At 48.2% G+C, this 14,804-nt stretch overlaps 2 protein-coding genes across 3 annotated transcripts in view; one reads left to right on the forward strand and one right to left on the reverse strand.

Moving 5' to 3' along the window:
- Positions 1-245: 245 nt before the first annotated feature.
- LOC138748881 (DNA-directed RNA polymerases I, II, and III subunit RPABC5) lies at positions 246-2,762 on the reverse strand. Its single transcript, XM_069909750.1, has 2 exons — positions 2,571-2,762; positions 246-507 (listed from the first exon to the last, which is right to left on the reverse strand). The coding sequence occupies exons 1-2, from the start codon at positions 2,663-2,665 to the stop codon at positions 399-401; spliced, it is 204 nt and encodes a 67-aa protein (XP_069765851.1). The 5' UTR covers positions 2,666-2,762; the 3' UTR covers positions 246-398.
- A 4,572-nt stretch (positions 2,763-7,334) lies between these two features.
- The window catches only part of tspan4b (tetraspanin 4b), a 53,591-nt gene continuing 46,121 nt past the window's right edge, over positions 7,335-14,804 (forward strand). Inside the window, exon 1 of one of the 2 annotated variants that reach the window (XM_069909513.1) lies at positions 7,335-7,848. The gene's annotated coding sequence lies outside the window, so the exon portion shown is untranslated. The remainder of the gene's footprint in view (positions 7,849-14,804) is intronic. The other variant, XM_069909514.1, reaches the window with a different exon arrangement.

Raw genomic sequence — 14,804 nt, forward strand, 5'->3', positions numbered from 1 at the left:
TAATCTGCAAATAAATGAGAATGCTCAGATGTCCAGCTTCACTCCATTTAATTGGTGCAATTGACAACTGGAATGAGAATTCAATTAGTCCAGGGAAGGTGACCTGGAACAGCAAACATTGGATTTGTTCACTGCACCAAATGAGTGTCAAAATGATCATTTTCCAAACTTCCAACTCAAGTGAACTCCAAAAGGCATCCTCTTATATTAAGTGCTTTTTTTGATACATTTACAATTTCAAAATGTTGATAAAAATCTCACTTTTATTTAAGACAAATGAAATATAATCTTCCACACCAAAAGCATGAATTAAATACAAGTTGTGTTCTTTCAATCTGCACATAGAGTTCTGTCAACCCAGAACCATTTTCCATTCTGGTCTGCAAGACCAGGGCACATCACTTCTCCAGAGGCGCATAGTTCAGGAGTTTCTCAATCAGGTCAACGTGCGAGAGGAGCATCCGTCGACAGCAGTATCGCTTCAGTCCCAATGCATCCAGTGCATCACTAGGAAACACATGAGTAACAGAATGATTCAATCTCAATAAGGAACAGATTAAAAGCAATACGTCATACTCGGGTGGAGAATGGATAACGTAGGAAGAACGTAACTGAAACCCATGGGGCAGTCTAAAATAAAAGGCCTGGAAAAGCAAAATACTGTAGATGGAAATCTGCAAATGTGAGAAATGCTGTAAATTACCAGCTGAAACCAAACAACTCGGTGTTAAATCTGGAAGATATAGACAAAATGCATTATTGTAGGAGAAGCTACAACAGAAGTCCAAAAATCTGGACTGCTCAGGGGACTGGGTTGGACCGGATTTTCCAGATTCTCTGGCAGTATTTTTAAAAAAAATCAAATTTGAGGAATAAAGATGAACAGGTACATTTTGATAGTTTTTTCATTCCCACCCACAGGACCCTGTCTCCTCTCCTCCCTCCACCCACCAAACGGGACCCTGTGCTCCTCTCTCAAAACAAGCAGTTGTAAAGAAAAATAAAATTGTTACTGCACAATCAAAAGTATGGGAGTTTTCAAAAAGTCCAGGTTCTCAGGTGCTCTGGATTCCTGACATGCAGATGTTTGGACTAATGTATTATTCCCCTCGCTCATATTGGACTTCAATGCTCTGTGCCATGGAAGGTAATAGATAACCTCTTCATGAGCAGTGTCCACACACTCCAGACACAGCTTAGCCAAGATATTGCAAGGTCTGGGCAAGCACGAGTTTGTTTTGGTTCAGTCGCCTTAAGAGAAGGTCATCGGCAAATAAATGAGAATACTCTGATGTCCAGGTTCACTGCATACATGAACTGTGAAATCAACAACTGGAATGAGAATTATTGCAGGAAGGTTGGGGGGCAGGGGAAAGAAATGAAGTCCAGAGCAGAAATCAACAGCTTTCAGGAAACTCAGCTGAGAAATTGCACCATAGGCACTGGTGTGGAATGTGGCAATGTCAATATTAATTTGACAGAAACAAGCAGTGGCATAAAGTCTTGAATCGGTTAAAGCGATCCAGATATTTGTGAGAATCCATAGATATTTGCCTTTTTAAAGGAGAATCTAGAGGGATGCAGCCACATAAACCCTCAAACCTGCTCCACCTTTTTTTTTTTTTTACAGAGCAGTGAGAGTTCATTTCTCTTCACTATTTAAAGACTAAGCGATGATAGCTCAAGAAATTTCATCTGCCCAAGATTACACTGAAGCCAAAATCACATAAAATGTGAGACCGGGGTTAAAAATTGGCAGCAAAGATGAAAAAAATGGTCAGTATCCCAAGTACTGGCTCCAATCACTCAAACAGTTCATGTCTCATTGGAGCTTTCTCCCAACTGAACTCCAGAAGCATCCACATTGAGATGATCTGCCAAATGGTCAGGACAAGCAAGCTCCCACCTTGATGGGCAGTCCTTCCTGGATTTCTCAGGGTTCACCTGCTCCCCCACCATGGGGCCCTGCACTCCCCCCACCCAAGGGACCCTGCACTCCCCCCACCCAAGGGACCCTGCTCTCCCCCACCCATGGGGCCCTGCACTCCCCCCACCCAAGGGGCCCTGCACTCCCCCCACCCAAGGGACCCTGCACTCCCCCCCCAAGGGACCCTGCTCTCCCCCCGCCCAAGGGACCCTGCACTCCCCCCGCCCAAGGGACCCTGCACCCCCCCCACCCAAGGGACCCTGCACCCCCCCCACCCAAGGGACCCTGCACCCCCCCCACCCACCCACGGGACCCTGCACCCCCCCACCCACCCACGGGGCCCTGCACCTCCCCCACGGGGCCCTGCACCTCCCCCCCACCCAAGGGACCCTGCACTCCCCCCACCCAAGGGACCCTGCACTCCCCCCACCCAAGGGACCCTGCACCCCCCCCACCCACCCACGGGGCCCTGCACCCCCCCCCCACGGGGCCCTGCACCTCCCCCCCACCCAAGGGACCCTGTGCCGTGGGATTTTGCTTTGTCCCCACCCCTCGGGACGAGATAGACAGCGGGCCCCTCTAGCCCCGCTGCTCTGCCCGGGGAAGGTGGGCCGCAGCCGGGCCTCGGGCCTGCCGTACTCACCCCTCAGTGTACTCGGCCTGCAGCAGGCCCAGGTAGGCCTCCCACTTGTTGCCGACCACCTTGCCGCAAGTAAAACACCTCACCGGGATGATCATCCTGGACCTGGGTGGGGGGGAGGGGGGCAACCGGTGGGAGATCAGCCGGCGAACAGCCTCCCTTCTCCCGACGACCGTGGGCCGGATAAACACTGCGCATGCGCCGTAGAGGGGGCGGGGCGCCGTACTGCGCATGAACATGGAGAGACCGCGACCGACTCGGGGTAGTGATACTGCGCATGTGCTATGCCGAGTCACCCCCCCCCCCCCACCCGTCCCTGCGAATGGGTGAGGAGTGCGCATGTGCGGCCGGGAATGACCCAGAGGCAGCAGCAGAGGGCAGCACTGAGCAGCAGGTCGGGCAGAGGGAGCGAGAGGGGATGGGGGGAAGATCAGGGGTGTGAGGCAGCGTGGGAGCTAGGAGCGAGAGGACTGGCCGAAGGGACACTAAGTTCTATTTAAGAGAGATTTAGATTTGGCCCTTATAGCTAAGGGGATCAGGACGTATGGGGAGAAGGCAGTGTGACAGATTATGTTATATTTTATATTGTTTTAAAGGAGATAAATTGTGGCAGGCTTTTTACAAACACTTCAAAACAGATTTCATTTAAAATACCAGAGCTCTGCTCAAGCCAGACAGTCCAGGTTCCTAATGCCCTTGCAAAAACGTTGAAAAGTGCCTATAAGGACGTCATAAGTAGCTGTTAGTTGACCTGATGTGGATTATTGTTTTGGAAAGCAGCAGATGAATGAACTCGGAAGATCTGGTCCAGAGCCGCAGTCTGTCTGAGCGCAGTTGGCTGTTCTAAGAGGGTCATGTGGTTTTCCCCGAGAGAGAATTGAGTTCTACACTTCAGCAGCAGCACCTGGGACTGGAATGTGGCAAGCTTGTGGAAAACCCCCATTTGGAAGCTGGGTTGTGAGTTCAGCCTGATCAAAGCCCTTGTGGTGCATACAAGAGGAGAGGGCTGGCTGTCTAATGTTTCACTTGAAATAAGGGAAACTGAAAAGGAACTCTGTGGTGACCTGAAGGAAAGAGGTTATCATCTGGGAAACCCTGATGAGGCAAGTTTCTTCAGCAAGACACTAACGTGGCTGATCAGAAGGAATCAGTTGTGGGTGTCCAACGAGCAACAAATCACTGTCTGAAAACCGACAAGAACCTTCCTGAGTGGTAACCATTTACCTTTCAACCACCAAAGGCTGGTGAACTTTATAAATCTTAAATTCTGTGCACAGTTTAAGAATTGCCTGATACTGGTGAATGTTTTTTTTGTAACTTTTTATTTATTGCACTAGAACCATATCAACAAATGTTTCTCATTAAATATACACAGTGACATTTTCCCTCTTTTCTCCCCCCTTCCCACCCCCTCCAAAACCAATAAATATCAAACATATAAAATACAAGAAAACAACATCTTCACACAAAAAAGAAAGTCGTGTCGTCTCCTTTTACACATTAAATCTGATCATGATTATCTTCTTGTCACTTTAGGAGATGGAGGTCCGAGGCCGGAGTTTTCTGTCATATTTCATATATGGTTCCCAAATTTGCTAGAACAATGTATTTTTGTCTTTTAAATTATGTGTAATTTTTTCCAATGGAATACATTTATTCATTTCCATGCACCATTGTTGTATTTTCAGGCTCTCATCCATTTTCCAGGTTGACATTATACATTTTTTTGCTACTGCTAGGGCTATCATAATGAATCTTTTTTGGGCTCTATCCAATCTGAGACCTAATTCTTTACCTCTTATATTATTTAAAAGAAAAATTTCTGGATTTTTTGGTATGTTGTTCTTTGTGATTTTGCTTAATATCCTGACTTAGCTCTTCCCAGAAACTATTCACTTTTGTGCAAGCCCAAATTCCGTGTATTGTTGTTTCAATTTCTTGTTTACAGCAAAAGCATCTACCTGACATTGTTGGGTCCCACTCTTTTAATTTCTGAGGGGTGGATATATAGCCTGTGTAACCAATTATATTGTATCATACATAGCCTTGTGTTTATTGTATTCCCCATAGTTCCTGTACATAGCTCTTCCCATGTTTCGTTCTTTATCTTTACGTTTAAATCTTTTTCCCAGCTTTGTACCTTATTTCATCATTATCCCTGCATTGCAGTTTAATTTACATGTTTGATATAAATCTTTTAATTATTATTATGACTGTAATCACATCTTCAAAGCTGCTTCCTTCTGGTAGTCTCAGTCTGCTTCCCAATTTGTCCTTTAAGTAAGCTTTCAAACATTGTACCGTGAGTTATTCCGTATTTGTCCTTCAACTGTTCAAATGTTAATAAATTATTTCCCAAAAAACAATTTTCTATTCTCTTGATTCCTTAAAAAATAAGTTGTCTATTGTAAAAGGGATTAGTGGATTTTGTGTCAATAGCATTTTTGATATTTGATCATTCATTTTTTTTTCCTTTCTAAGTGGATCTTCTTCCATATATTAAGTAAATGATGCAGTACTGGTGAGTTGTTATATTGCACCAGTTTTTCATCCCATTTATAAAGTATATGCTCCGGTACCTTTTCTCCTATTTTATCTCGTTCTATCCTAGTCCAATCCAGTAAAAATCTGATAACTACCTTAGTTGCACAGCTCTGTAATAGTTTTTGAAGTTTGGTAACTGCAATCCACCTTGATTATACCTCTCTTTTAATTTATCTAGTGCTACCCTCGATTTTTTTCCCCTTCCATAAGAACTTCCTTATTATTCTCCTTAGTTCTACAAAGAATTTCTCTGTTAAGGGGATTGGCAACATTTGAAACAAGTATTGTACTCTTGGGAATACGTTCATTTTAATGCAGTTCACCCTTCCTGTCAACCTTAGTGGTTCTCACACATGCATAATTGTGGTGATACACCACTAGCTGACTGCAGGGGGCGATCTCTGTACCTGCAGGAAGATCACCAGAGGACAGACCACACCTGGCCGGCTGTCAATCAGCTGACCTGAATAGACCAAGCTCCATCCAGCCGGCTGTCAATCAACACCCGGGATATAATCCTGAGCCCGCCCCTCCCAAGCCAGTCACTCCGGGAGCCACCAGTACAGCTGTCACTGCAGCAGAGACTTTTAACTGTATAAAGCCTGTTGTACAGTCTTTCTCAAGTTTGTGTCTGCTTCCTGCTGCAGCAGTGTGTCACAATATTATATATCAATAAAACTTCAAACAGTGTAAACTCGGTCCTCCCTCCTCTGCACTGGGTGAAGACAGAACGAGATTGGAAACCTGGCTGAATGGGGCACCAACAACAACCTCCCACTCAAGGTCACCAAAACCAAGGAGCTGATTGTTGAATTCAGGAAGGGAAAACTCCGAGGTGTTCGATCCAGTGATCATTGGGGGATCAGAGGTGGAGAGGGGGAGCAAATCTAAGTTCTTGGGAGTTACTATCTTGGAGGATCTTTCCTGGACCCAACACACTAATGGTAACGTGAAGATAGTACGTCATTACCTCTACTTCCTCAGGAGTTTACAGAGGTTCGGTACGACATCGGAAACCCTGACGAATGTCTACAGAAGTGTGGTGGAAAGTGTGCTGACTGGCTGCATCACAGACTGGTATGGGGACATCAATACCCTTGAGTGTAAATCCATGTAGTGGACATGGCCCAGGACATTACAGGCCAAATTCCCCCCACTATTAACTACATCTACAGAGAACGCTGCCATCGGAGAACAGCAGCGATCATCAAGGATCCACACCACCCAGCACCCGCTCTGTTCTCGCTGCTGCCATCAGGAAAGAGGTATCGGTGCCACAAGACTCACACCACCAGATTCAGGAAAAGTTGCTCTCCCTCCACCATCAGTCTCCTCAATGACAAACTCAATCAGGGACTCATTTAGGGACTCTTAGGATTGCAGTTTCTTGATTTTTTTTTCTGTATCACACAGTCAGTTTGTTTACATTTCAATATTTGTTTACATTTGTACATTGAGTCCATTTTTTTGGGACTTCCAATAAGTGGTAATTCTGCTGGGCCCACAGGTAAATGAATCTCAGGGCTGCATGTGATGTCATGTATGTTCTCCAACAAAGAATCTGAACTTTGATTCCAGTCCTGATCCACATCCCAGTCCTGATCCACATTGCAGTCCTGATCCACATCCAAGTCCCAATCCAGTCCTGATTTACATCCCAGTCCTGATCCACATCCCAGTCCCAATCCACATCCCAGTCCTGATCATGTCCTGATCCACATCCTAGTCCTGATCGCGTCCTGATCCACATCCTAGTCCCGATCCACATCCCACTCCCGATTCACATCCCAGTTCTGATCCAGTCCTGATCCACATCCCTGTCTCAATCCACATCCCAGTCCTGATCTACATCCCGGTCCTGATCTACATCCCAGTCCTGATCCAGTCCTGATCCACATTGCAGTCCTGATCCACATCCAAGTCCCAATGCAGTCCTGATCTACATCTCAGTCTTGATCCACACCCCAGTCCTGATCTACATCCCAGTCCTGATCTACATCCTAGTCCCGATCCACATCCCAGTCTTGATCGAGTCCTGATACACATTCTAGTCCCAATCCACATCCCTGTCCTAACCCAGTTCTGATCCACATCCCATTCCTGACCTGATCCTGATCCACATCGCAGTCCTGACCCAGTCCTGATCCACATCGCAGACCCGATCCACATTGCAGTCCCGATCCCACATCCCTGTCCTGATCCGGTCTCGATCCACATAGCAGTCCTGACCCGATCCTGATCCACATCTCATTTCTGACCCGGTCTTGATCCACACCTTAGTCCTGATCCACATCGCAGTCCCGACCCACATCCCAGCCCTGACCCGGTCCTGATTCCGATCCACATCGCAGTCCAGCTCCGCAGCCGCAGCCCCTCCGCCTCCCGTCTGTTCCCGCGGGGAATCTGGTCTCCTTCCCGCCCGCCGACCCCTTGTCCAAACATTTATACTGCGTTGGGTTTAATGTGACCTGCTGTCTTTCCTTCCCCCCCCCCACCCCCCCCCCCCCCACCACGAAGAAACTTTGGAAAGTTGCCCTGGACACATCAGTGCCTGGAGAGGCGACAACTTTCCCTCCACCTCCAACCACTGGGCTGGACTGAGCTTCCATCCCCACCCACTTCCGCGAGTCGAGAGGACAATCCCTGAGTCCAGCCACCCTCCCTGGCCAGTGGCAACACGACGGGGTCCGCTCCCAAACTACCTGGAAGGTCGCCCTCGGAAACCTGGCAGTGACAAGTAAGTCAGTAACTGGAAGGGGTAGGGGGGCTTGTGCTTGGATGGGCTTGGGGTTCAGGACTCTCAGACCCATTCAAAAGCAGTGGAAACTAAAATGTGGGAATTGGAACAGAAGAATCTTTTAAAACTATTTATGAAAAAGCAACTTGCCCGGGACTTGGGCTAACTTCGAAACATCTGTAATTTTTTTTCTAGAGACGCTGGAATCTGAATATCAGTAAAACAGCAAAGTCTCTAGACGCTGTGATTGTGGTTTTAAAACACATTGTGTGTTTTACAGCAGTGGTTTCTCATCCTTTTCCTTTCCACTCATATCCCACTGTGCTCTGTGATTAGTAAGGGATGGCTTAAGGTGGGAAGGGAAGGTTTAAAACCCCTGTTTTAATCGTCCCTCATTGACTCGTTATGTGCACGGTTTCCGAACTCCAAAGGAAATGGGGCCAATGTCAATTTTTCTCAAGCAAAATATTTCAGTAACAATTGGGTCTAGAGCAGGGGGTCTCAACCTTCCCTTCCCACCTCACGTCCCTTACTAATTAATCACAGAGCCCCGACGGCGTAGGGATGACTTAAAGTGGGATGCGAGTGGAAAGAAAAAGGTCGAGAATCCTGGAGGGAAGGAGCAGCAAAGTCTGCAGACACTGTGATCGCGGTACAGATTCGCTGCAAGACCTGCTCACTTCCCCCCACCCGCCCCACTCAAGCATTTCTGCATGTGGTTTACAAACTGCTGGGGGATCTCAGCAGGTGGGAGAAGGAAGAACAGGCTGAACCTCTTCACCCAGACGGAATGCAATCTCGAAGGTGGGTTTCGGCGGCCGCTCTCCCTCTCACAGAATCAATCTTACCTTCCCTCATCATCTCCTTTCATTTGCTGGTCTCCCCTCCCATTCTTAACCCCCCCCCCCCCCGTTTTTCTCTCCCCAGTCTTTACTCAGACGCCTGTCTGCATTTTGCATAGCCTTTGAAGAAGGGTTCAGGTCCAAAAGGTCGGTCATAGATCTATGGACGCTGTGAGACTGACCGAGATCCTCCAGCATCTTGGTGTGTTTTCAACCCATCAGTAAGGAGTTCGTACATTTTCCCTTGGTGCACCACTAAATAGCAACATGTCCTGGGCTATAATCACTGAATACCTACCTCTGTGCTGGGGACTATTACCCTGTGCCCCACACATCTTTGGGCTGGAGCAGGTCACAGGGATGGTTTGCAAACTGCAGTGGGGGGGGGGGGGGGGGGGGGGGTCAGGATACCTTCTGTTGGTTATTTCTAAACCTAAGGGGTGATTGGGAATGGATGCAGATCCAGTGGGGACTTTCAAAAATCTGTAAGGGAACACATTTACAGAGCCTTGGGCCACAAGCATCACTGGCGTCCCTTCCAGTCATATTTCACTGCCCGCTCCCGTCAACCTGCCCTTCTTCCGCTCCCCCCTGCCCCATTGGAGAACTCTTTCAGCCAGGTCATACGGGCTGGAAGAGCTGAAGCACGTGGTGAAACAAGAAAGTCTGCAGATTGTAGTTTAATGCACAAAAACTCAGCAGGTCTCGCAGCTTCCTTAAAGAGGCAGATATATATATTTTCAACCATAAATTATTCACAAAAGAAAAACCGTTCACAGTCTCTTCCCACACTATCCATGCATTTCCATCACTAAAGTCATGTCAGGTCCCCTTTATCATTCATTCCATGAAGGCGAGATAGTGTTTCTCCAGGACCACGGAGCATAAATACAAGTTAGGAAAGTAGTTAACACATTAAAATATTAAGACGAATACACTGAAAGTCCATGGTTCACTATGCACCTCTGTACTGGGAGTTCAGGAGCCTGATGGCTTGGAGGTGGGGGGAGGTAAAAGCTGTTTCCCGCTTTGTATGTAAGGGCCTGAGTGCTACAGTGCCTCCTACCAGATGGCAGAAGGGAGAACAGTTTGCATGCGGGATGTGTGGAGTCTTTCACAATTGCCTTCCGTCAACATTGAGTGTAGTAGACGTCCTCCATGCTAGGAAGAGGTTCCCCAGTGGTTTTTTTCCTGGACTTCACTATCCTCTGCAGAGTCTTGCGGTCCGAGGTGGTACAACTTCCAAACCAGACGGTGATACAGTGACGTAGGATGTCGATACAATGACATACATCCTTGGTAGACTGTAGCGAGGACAAAGGGTGGGAGATGAACTTTCCTCAGCTTTTGCAGGAAGTAGAGGCGCTGCTGGGCTTTCTTGGCTATGGAGCTGGTGTTGAGGGGCCAGGTAAGGTTCTCTGCCAGGTGCAGGAGCTTGACAACCTCAATGGTAGAACCTCAATGGTCATGGGAGCCTGAGCTCTCCGGGCCCTCCTGAAGTCGTCAACCATCTGAATGTACATTGTTACATTCATTTCCTATTTCCACCTTGCCATTAACTCCCCTCTCGGTTGCTTCCCTTTGGTCTCGGCCCTCAATGTCTGGTAATGGGAGGACTCTAAACTGTGGTCCTTCCCCCACAGTGCCCTCGATTTGGCAGCATGTGCCAGTCACCACTCCTGCACCGACGTCTCCGTACACTGAAAGACCAACTAGTTCCGGCTGGACCAAAGTGCCTCCTTCACTAAGTTGAAGGTTTTCAACAGTTCTGGATGTCTGTGCATCCCCAGGGACAGCCCCGTAGATCGGAGAGTCCCCTGTCACGCTGCCGCTGGGGATAAACCATAACAGGGAACCTCGCGTCTTTCTCCACACACTATATAACAATTAACAATTTACAGAATGGAAACAGGCCATATCGGCCCTTCTAGTCTGCACCGATTTTCATGAAACTCCACTAGTTCCACCTACCCACTCCCTTGCCCATAACCCTCCAACCCCCTCATATGTATGAACACATCCAACCTTCTCTTAAATGACAGAAAGGACCCTGCCGCAACTATCTCCTCTGGAAGATCATTCCATTCTGCCACCACTCTCTGAGTGAAGAAGCATCCTCTAACATTTCTCCTAAAGTTTTGCCCCCTTACCCTTATGCCCTCTTGTTCCAACCTCTCCTGCCCTCAGGGAAAAAAATCTACTCATGTCTGAGAAAATCTACATTCTGCAAAGAGGTGAGCGACTTAGAGGAGACACCGCAGTCATCTTGGCCACAATTTGCGTGATTGTTCAAGACTCGGGGTGGAGGGGGGGGGGGTGGAATACGTTAACAGTGTTTCAGGCCAGAGTCCTTGGGCAAGGTATGAGCAAAGAGCAGGCAGAGGCCTGATTAAAATGGCTGGGGGAGGAAGGAGGAAAGGGCAGGGGGGGTGGGAGGAGAACAGGCCAACAGGCACAACAGGTCGTGGTGAGGAGGGTATGAGAGGAAACGAGAATGATTGGCAGAATTGTGGGGGGGGATATTTCTGAGAATGCAGGGCTAGAGGAAAGGAGACAGGGGGAAAGGGTGATGATTCTTGGTGTGTGAAACTACAGAGGTGGCTGAAAATGGTTAAACAGGAAAGTCAGCAGATCTTTTTACATAGAGCTTGTTTTATCCGTCTTTCGAGCGCTGTGTGAAAGAATCACGAGGTGGATTGGTGAGGGAGAGGGTCCCTAGATTTGCCCGTCTTCGATCCACCTAAGTAGGTAATCTCAGTGGTGGAGTGCGTTGGCTTTATTCGGTTCTGTGTGAACAAGCAAGGCGGCTTCTAGAAACGGGTCGTGTACACGGTAATAGCACAGCTTTTCTGCGTAAGAAGGGCTTGCGATTGCAGTGCAATACACAAATCTACCAGAGAAATGCAGCAGGTCTCGCGACGCCCATAGAGAGTTAAAGGGGTAACCAGCTTTGCGGGCCTGAGCCCTTCACGAATAAAACATGCAGGCAGGCACCTGAATTAAAAAGTGGGGAGAGAAAAGGAGAGGAGGGAGAAGGGGCAGGGTGGCTAACAGCTGGGAGATCATAGCTGGATATAGGCGTGGGGCTGAAAAGGAAAGTATCTGAGAAGGGCAAGCCAAGGTAGGACATACACAATAAACGGTTGGGCACTGAGGAGTGCGGTGGAGCAGAGAGATCTGGGAATACAGATACATTGTTCCCTGAACGTGGTGTCACAGGTGGACAGGGCTGTAAAGAAAGCCTTTTGGCATCTTTGCCTTTATAAATCAAAGTATTGAGTACAGGGGTTGGGAGGTTATGTTGAAGTTCTTTAAGACATTACGTGAGGCCAAATTTGGAGTATTGTGTGCAGTTCTGGGTGCCGAACTACGCAAAAGATATCAATAAGATTGAAAGAGTGCAGGGAAGGTTTACAAGGATGTTGCTGGGTCTTCAGGAGTTGAGTTAGATTAAACCGGTTAGGACTCCATTCCTTGGAGTGAAGAAGAATGAGGGGAAGTATGATAGAGGTTGACAGCATTATGAGAGGTATACACTGAATGGATATAAGTAGGCTTTTTCCACTTAGATGGGGGGGTGATAAATACGAGAGATCATCGTTTGAAGCTGAAAGAGGAGAGGTTTATGGGGAACATTAGGAGGAAATTCATCCCTTAGAGCAAGGGTTCCCAACCTTTTTGTTCCTCTGTACCCCTTGGGCATTTTTATAGGTTCCTGTGTACCCCAAAAATTTAAGGATAAATAAAACACGGCATTGTGCAGTCTGACTGCAGATTACCACACCATGCATTGTACACTAGTGGTTATTCTCTCAGACCCAATGAAAAGTGCAAATGTACCACTGGGGGTACATGTACCCCAGGTTGGGAACCCCTGCCTTAGAGAGTGGTGGGAGTGTGGGATGAGCTGCCGTCTGGTGTGGTGAATGCTGGCTCGTGTTTTAAGAATAAATTGGATAGGATGGGAGAGGTCTGGAGGGTTGTGGAGTGGGAGTAGGTCAGTGGGATGAGCAAGATGATGATTGGAACAGATTTGAGAGGCAGAATGCTTTCTGTGCTGCGACATTCTCTGATAGTGGGAGGGGAAGTCCTCTGAATGGAGAGGAAAAGGAGTGGGAAATAAAGGAAAGGAGGCAGAGGGATAGGGAAAGAGATGGACTCGGGGGGAGAGGTTCAATGGAAGCTGGAGGTCGATAATGCCATCTGGTGGCAAAGTGCCCAACTGACAATTAGGCATCGTTCCTCTAATTTGTGGGTAGCCTCGGTTCAGCAGTGCACGAGGCCATGGACGGACATGTCGGTGTGGGAATGGGAGCGGAATTAAACTGCAGGAGGCCCACTCTATTTGCAGCGGACAGAGCGGAGGTGCTCCGTGAAGCGATCTCCCAGACTGTGCCCAGTCTCTCCGACGTAGAGGAGACCGCAACGGGTGCAGTAGATGGCCCCTGCACATTCACGAATAAAATGTTGCTTCACTTGGAAGGGGATGGTTCAGGGCCTGAAAAATGTGGACATGCGGGCTATAATAACCTATCATGTGCCTCCTTGCCATTTTAAACCCAATGGCATGAATACTGAATGTTCCATCTTGAGATCTTCTACCCCCCCCAATCTTGCTTCACCATTCCCCTCTCCTTTATTTAACTGCTCCCGTACTCAGTTTTCGCCCCCTGCCCCAATGTTCTCCTGCACTGATTCCACTTAATTATCCTCACAGTCCCATCAAGTACCCCCAGATACCAACGGGGTGGTTGCGCACTGGAGCTATTGACCCTCATGTCGTTGGGACGTGGCTGGAAGGTGGAGCACCCGGCAACCGGGAGAAAGTTTGGATTTCGCTGAGGGGGGAGGAAGGGATGGGGAGCCAAGATTGATCCCAGGGTACTAGAGCTGTGAGGGGGTGGAGGGAATAGCAGTGCTAGCTGTGCCACTGGGCAGGAGGAAGGGTGGGGTGGTGGAATTACAGGCGAGGATATTGGACGTGCAAGCTGAGAGGAGACACTGGGTTGTCAGGTGAGAGGGGTTGCTGCTGGAACTTAAATGGAAAGCGATTGTAGAAGGACTTGGGAGGGCTTGTGCATGAATCACAAAATCTTGGTTTGCAGGTGCAGCCGGCTATCAAGAAGGTGAATGGAATGTTGGCCTTCATTGCTAGAGGGATTGAATTTAGGTGCTGTAACTGTACTGGTGAGGCCACATCTGGAGCACTGCGTGCAGTTCTGGTCTCCTTACTTGAGGAAGGATGTACTGGCTTTGAAGATGGTGCAGAGGAGGTTCACCAGGTTAATTCCAGAGGTGAGGGGGTTGGCCTATGAGGAGAGATTGAGTCACCTGGGACTGTACTCACTGGAATTTAGAAAAATTAGAGATGATCTTATAGAAAAGTATAAAATTATGAGGTCGATAAGTTGTTCCCATCGGTGGGGGAGACTAGAACTAGGGGACATGGCCTCAAGATTCAGGGGAGTAGATTGAGGATGGAGATGAGGAGAAACTGCTTTCCCCAGAGGGTGGGGAATCTGTGGAATTCGCTGCCCATTGAAGTAGTGGAGGCGACCTCAGTCAATAAATTGAAGACAAGGTTAGATGGATCTTTACATAGTCAGGGAATTAAGGGATGCGGGGTCAAAGCAGGTGGATGGAGATGAACTGATCACCAGATCAGCCATGGAACAGGCTCGATGGGCTGGATGGCTGATTCCTGATCCTGTTTCTCATGTTCATTCCCCTGCCCAGCCCCCATGCCTGTATGATGGATTCAGGTTGGAAGATTTCTGATTTTTGCCTTGGTTGCCACTCTGGCTGAGATAACAGAAATATTAAACCACTCACTGCAGAGAAAGTGGGTTGGGGGGTGGGAGGGGGAAGAAACCATTCTGATAAATTAGCCTGCATTCCCAACAGTGTTCCCATGGCGGTGGGTCCCCCGAGACTGTATACTATGCAGAGTGCCTCGCATGTCCTCTCTTGCTGTGCTTTGGGCGGGAGCCAGCTGTCTGCTTAACATCCCCAAACTGGGCTTCTTGGTGAAGATTTATTGCCATCGGAAGTGTTGCTGGGAATGTTAAGGGAATTTCTGGCTACCCTCTACTCCTGCCAAGGCCTCCTATTCTT

The sequence above is a fragment of the Narcine bancroftii genome, chromosome 13, assembly GCF_036971445.1.
Source record: "Narcine bancroftii isolate sNarBan1 chromosome 13, sNarBan1.hap1, whole genome shotgun sequence".
Taxonomy (NCBI): Eukaryota; Metazoa; Chordata; class Chondrichthyes; order Torpediniformes; family Narcinidae; genus Narcine; species Narcine bancroftii.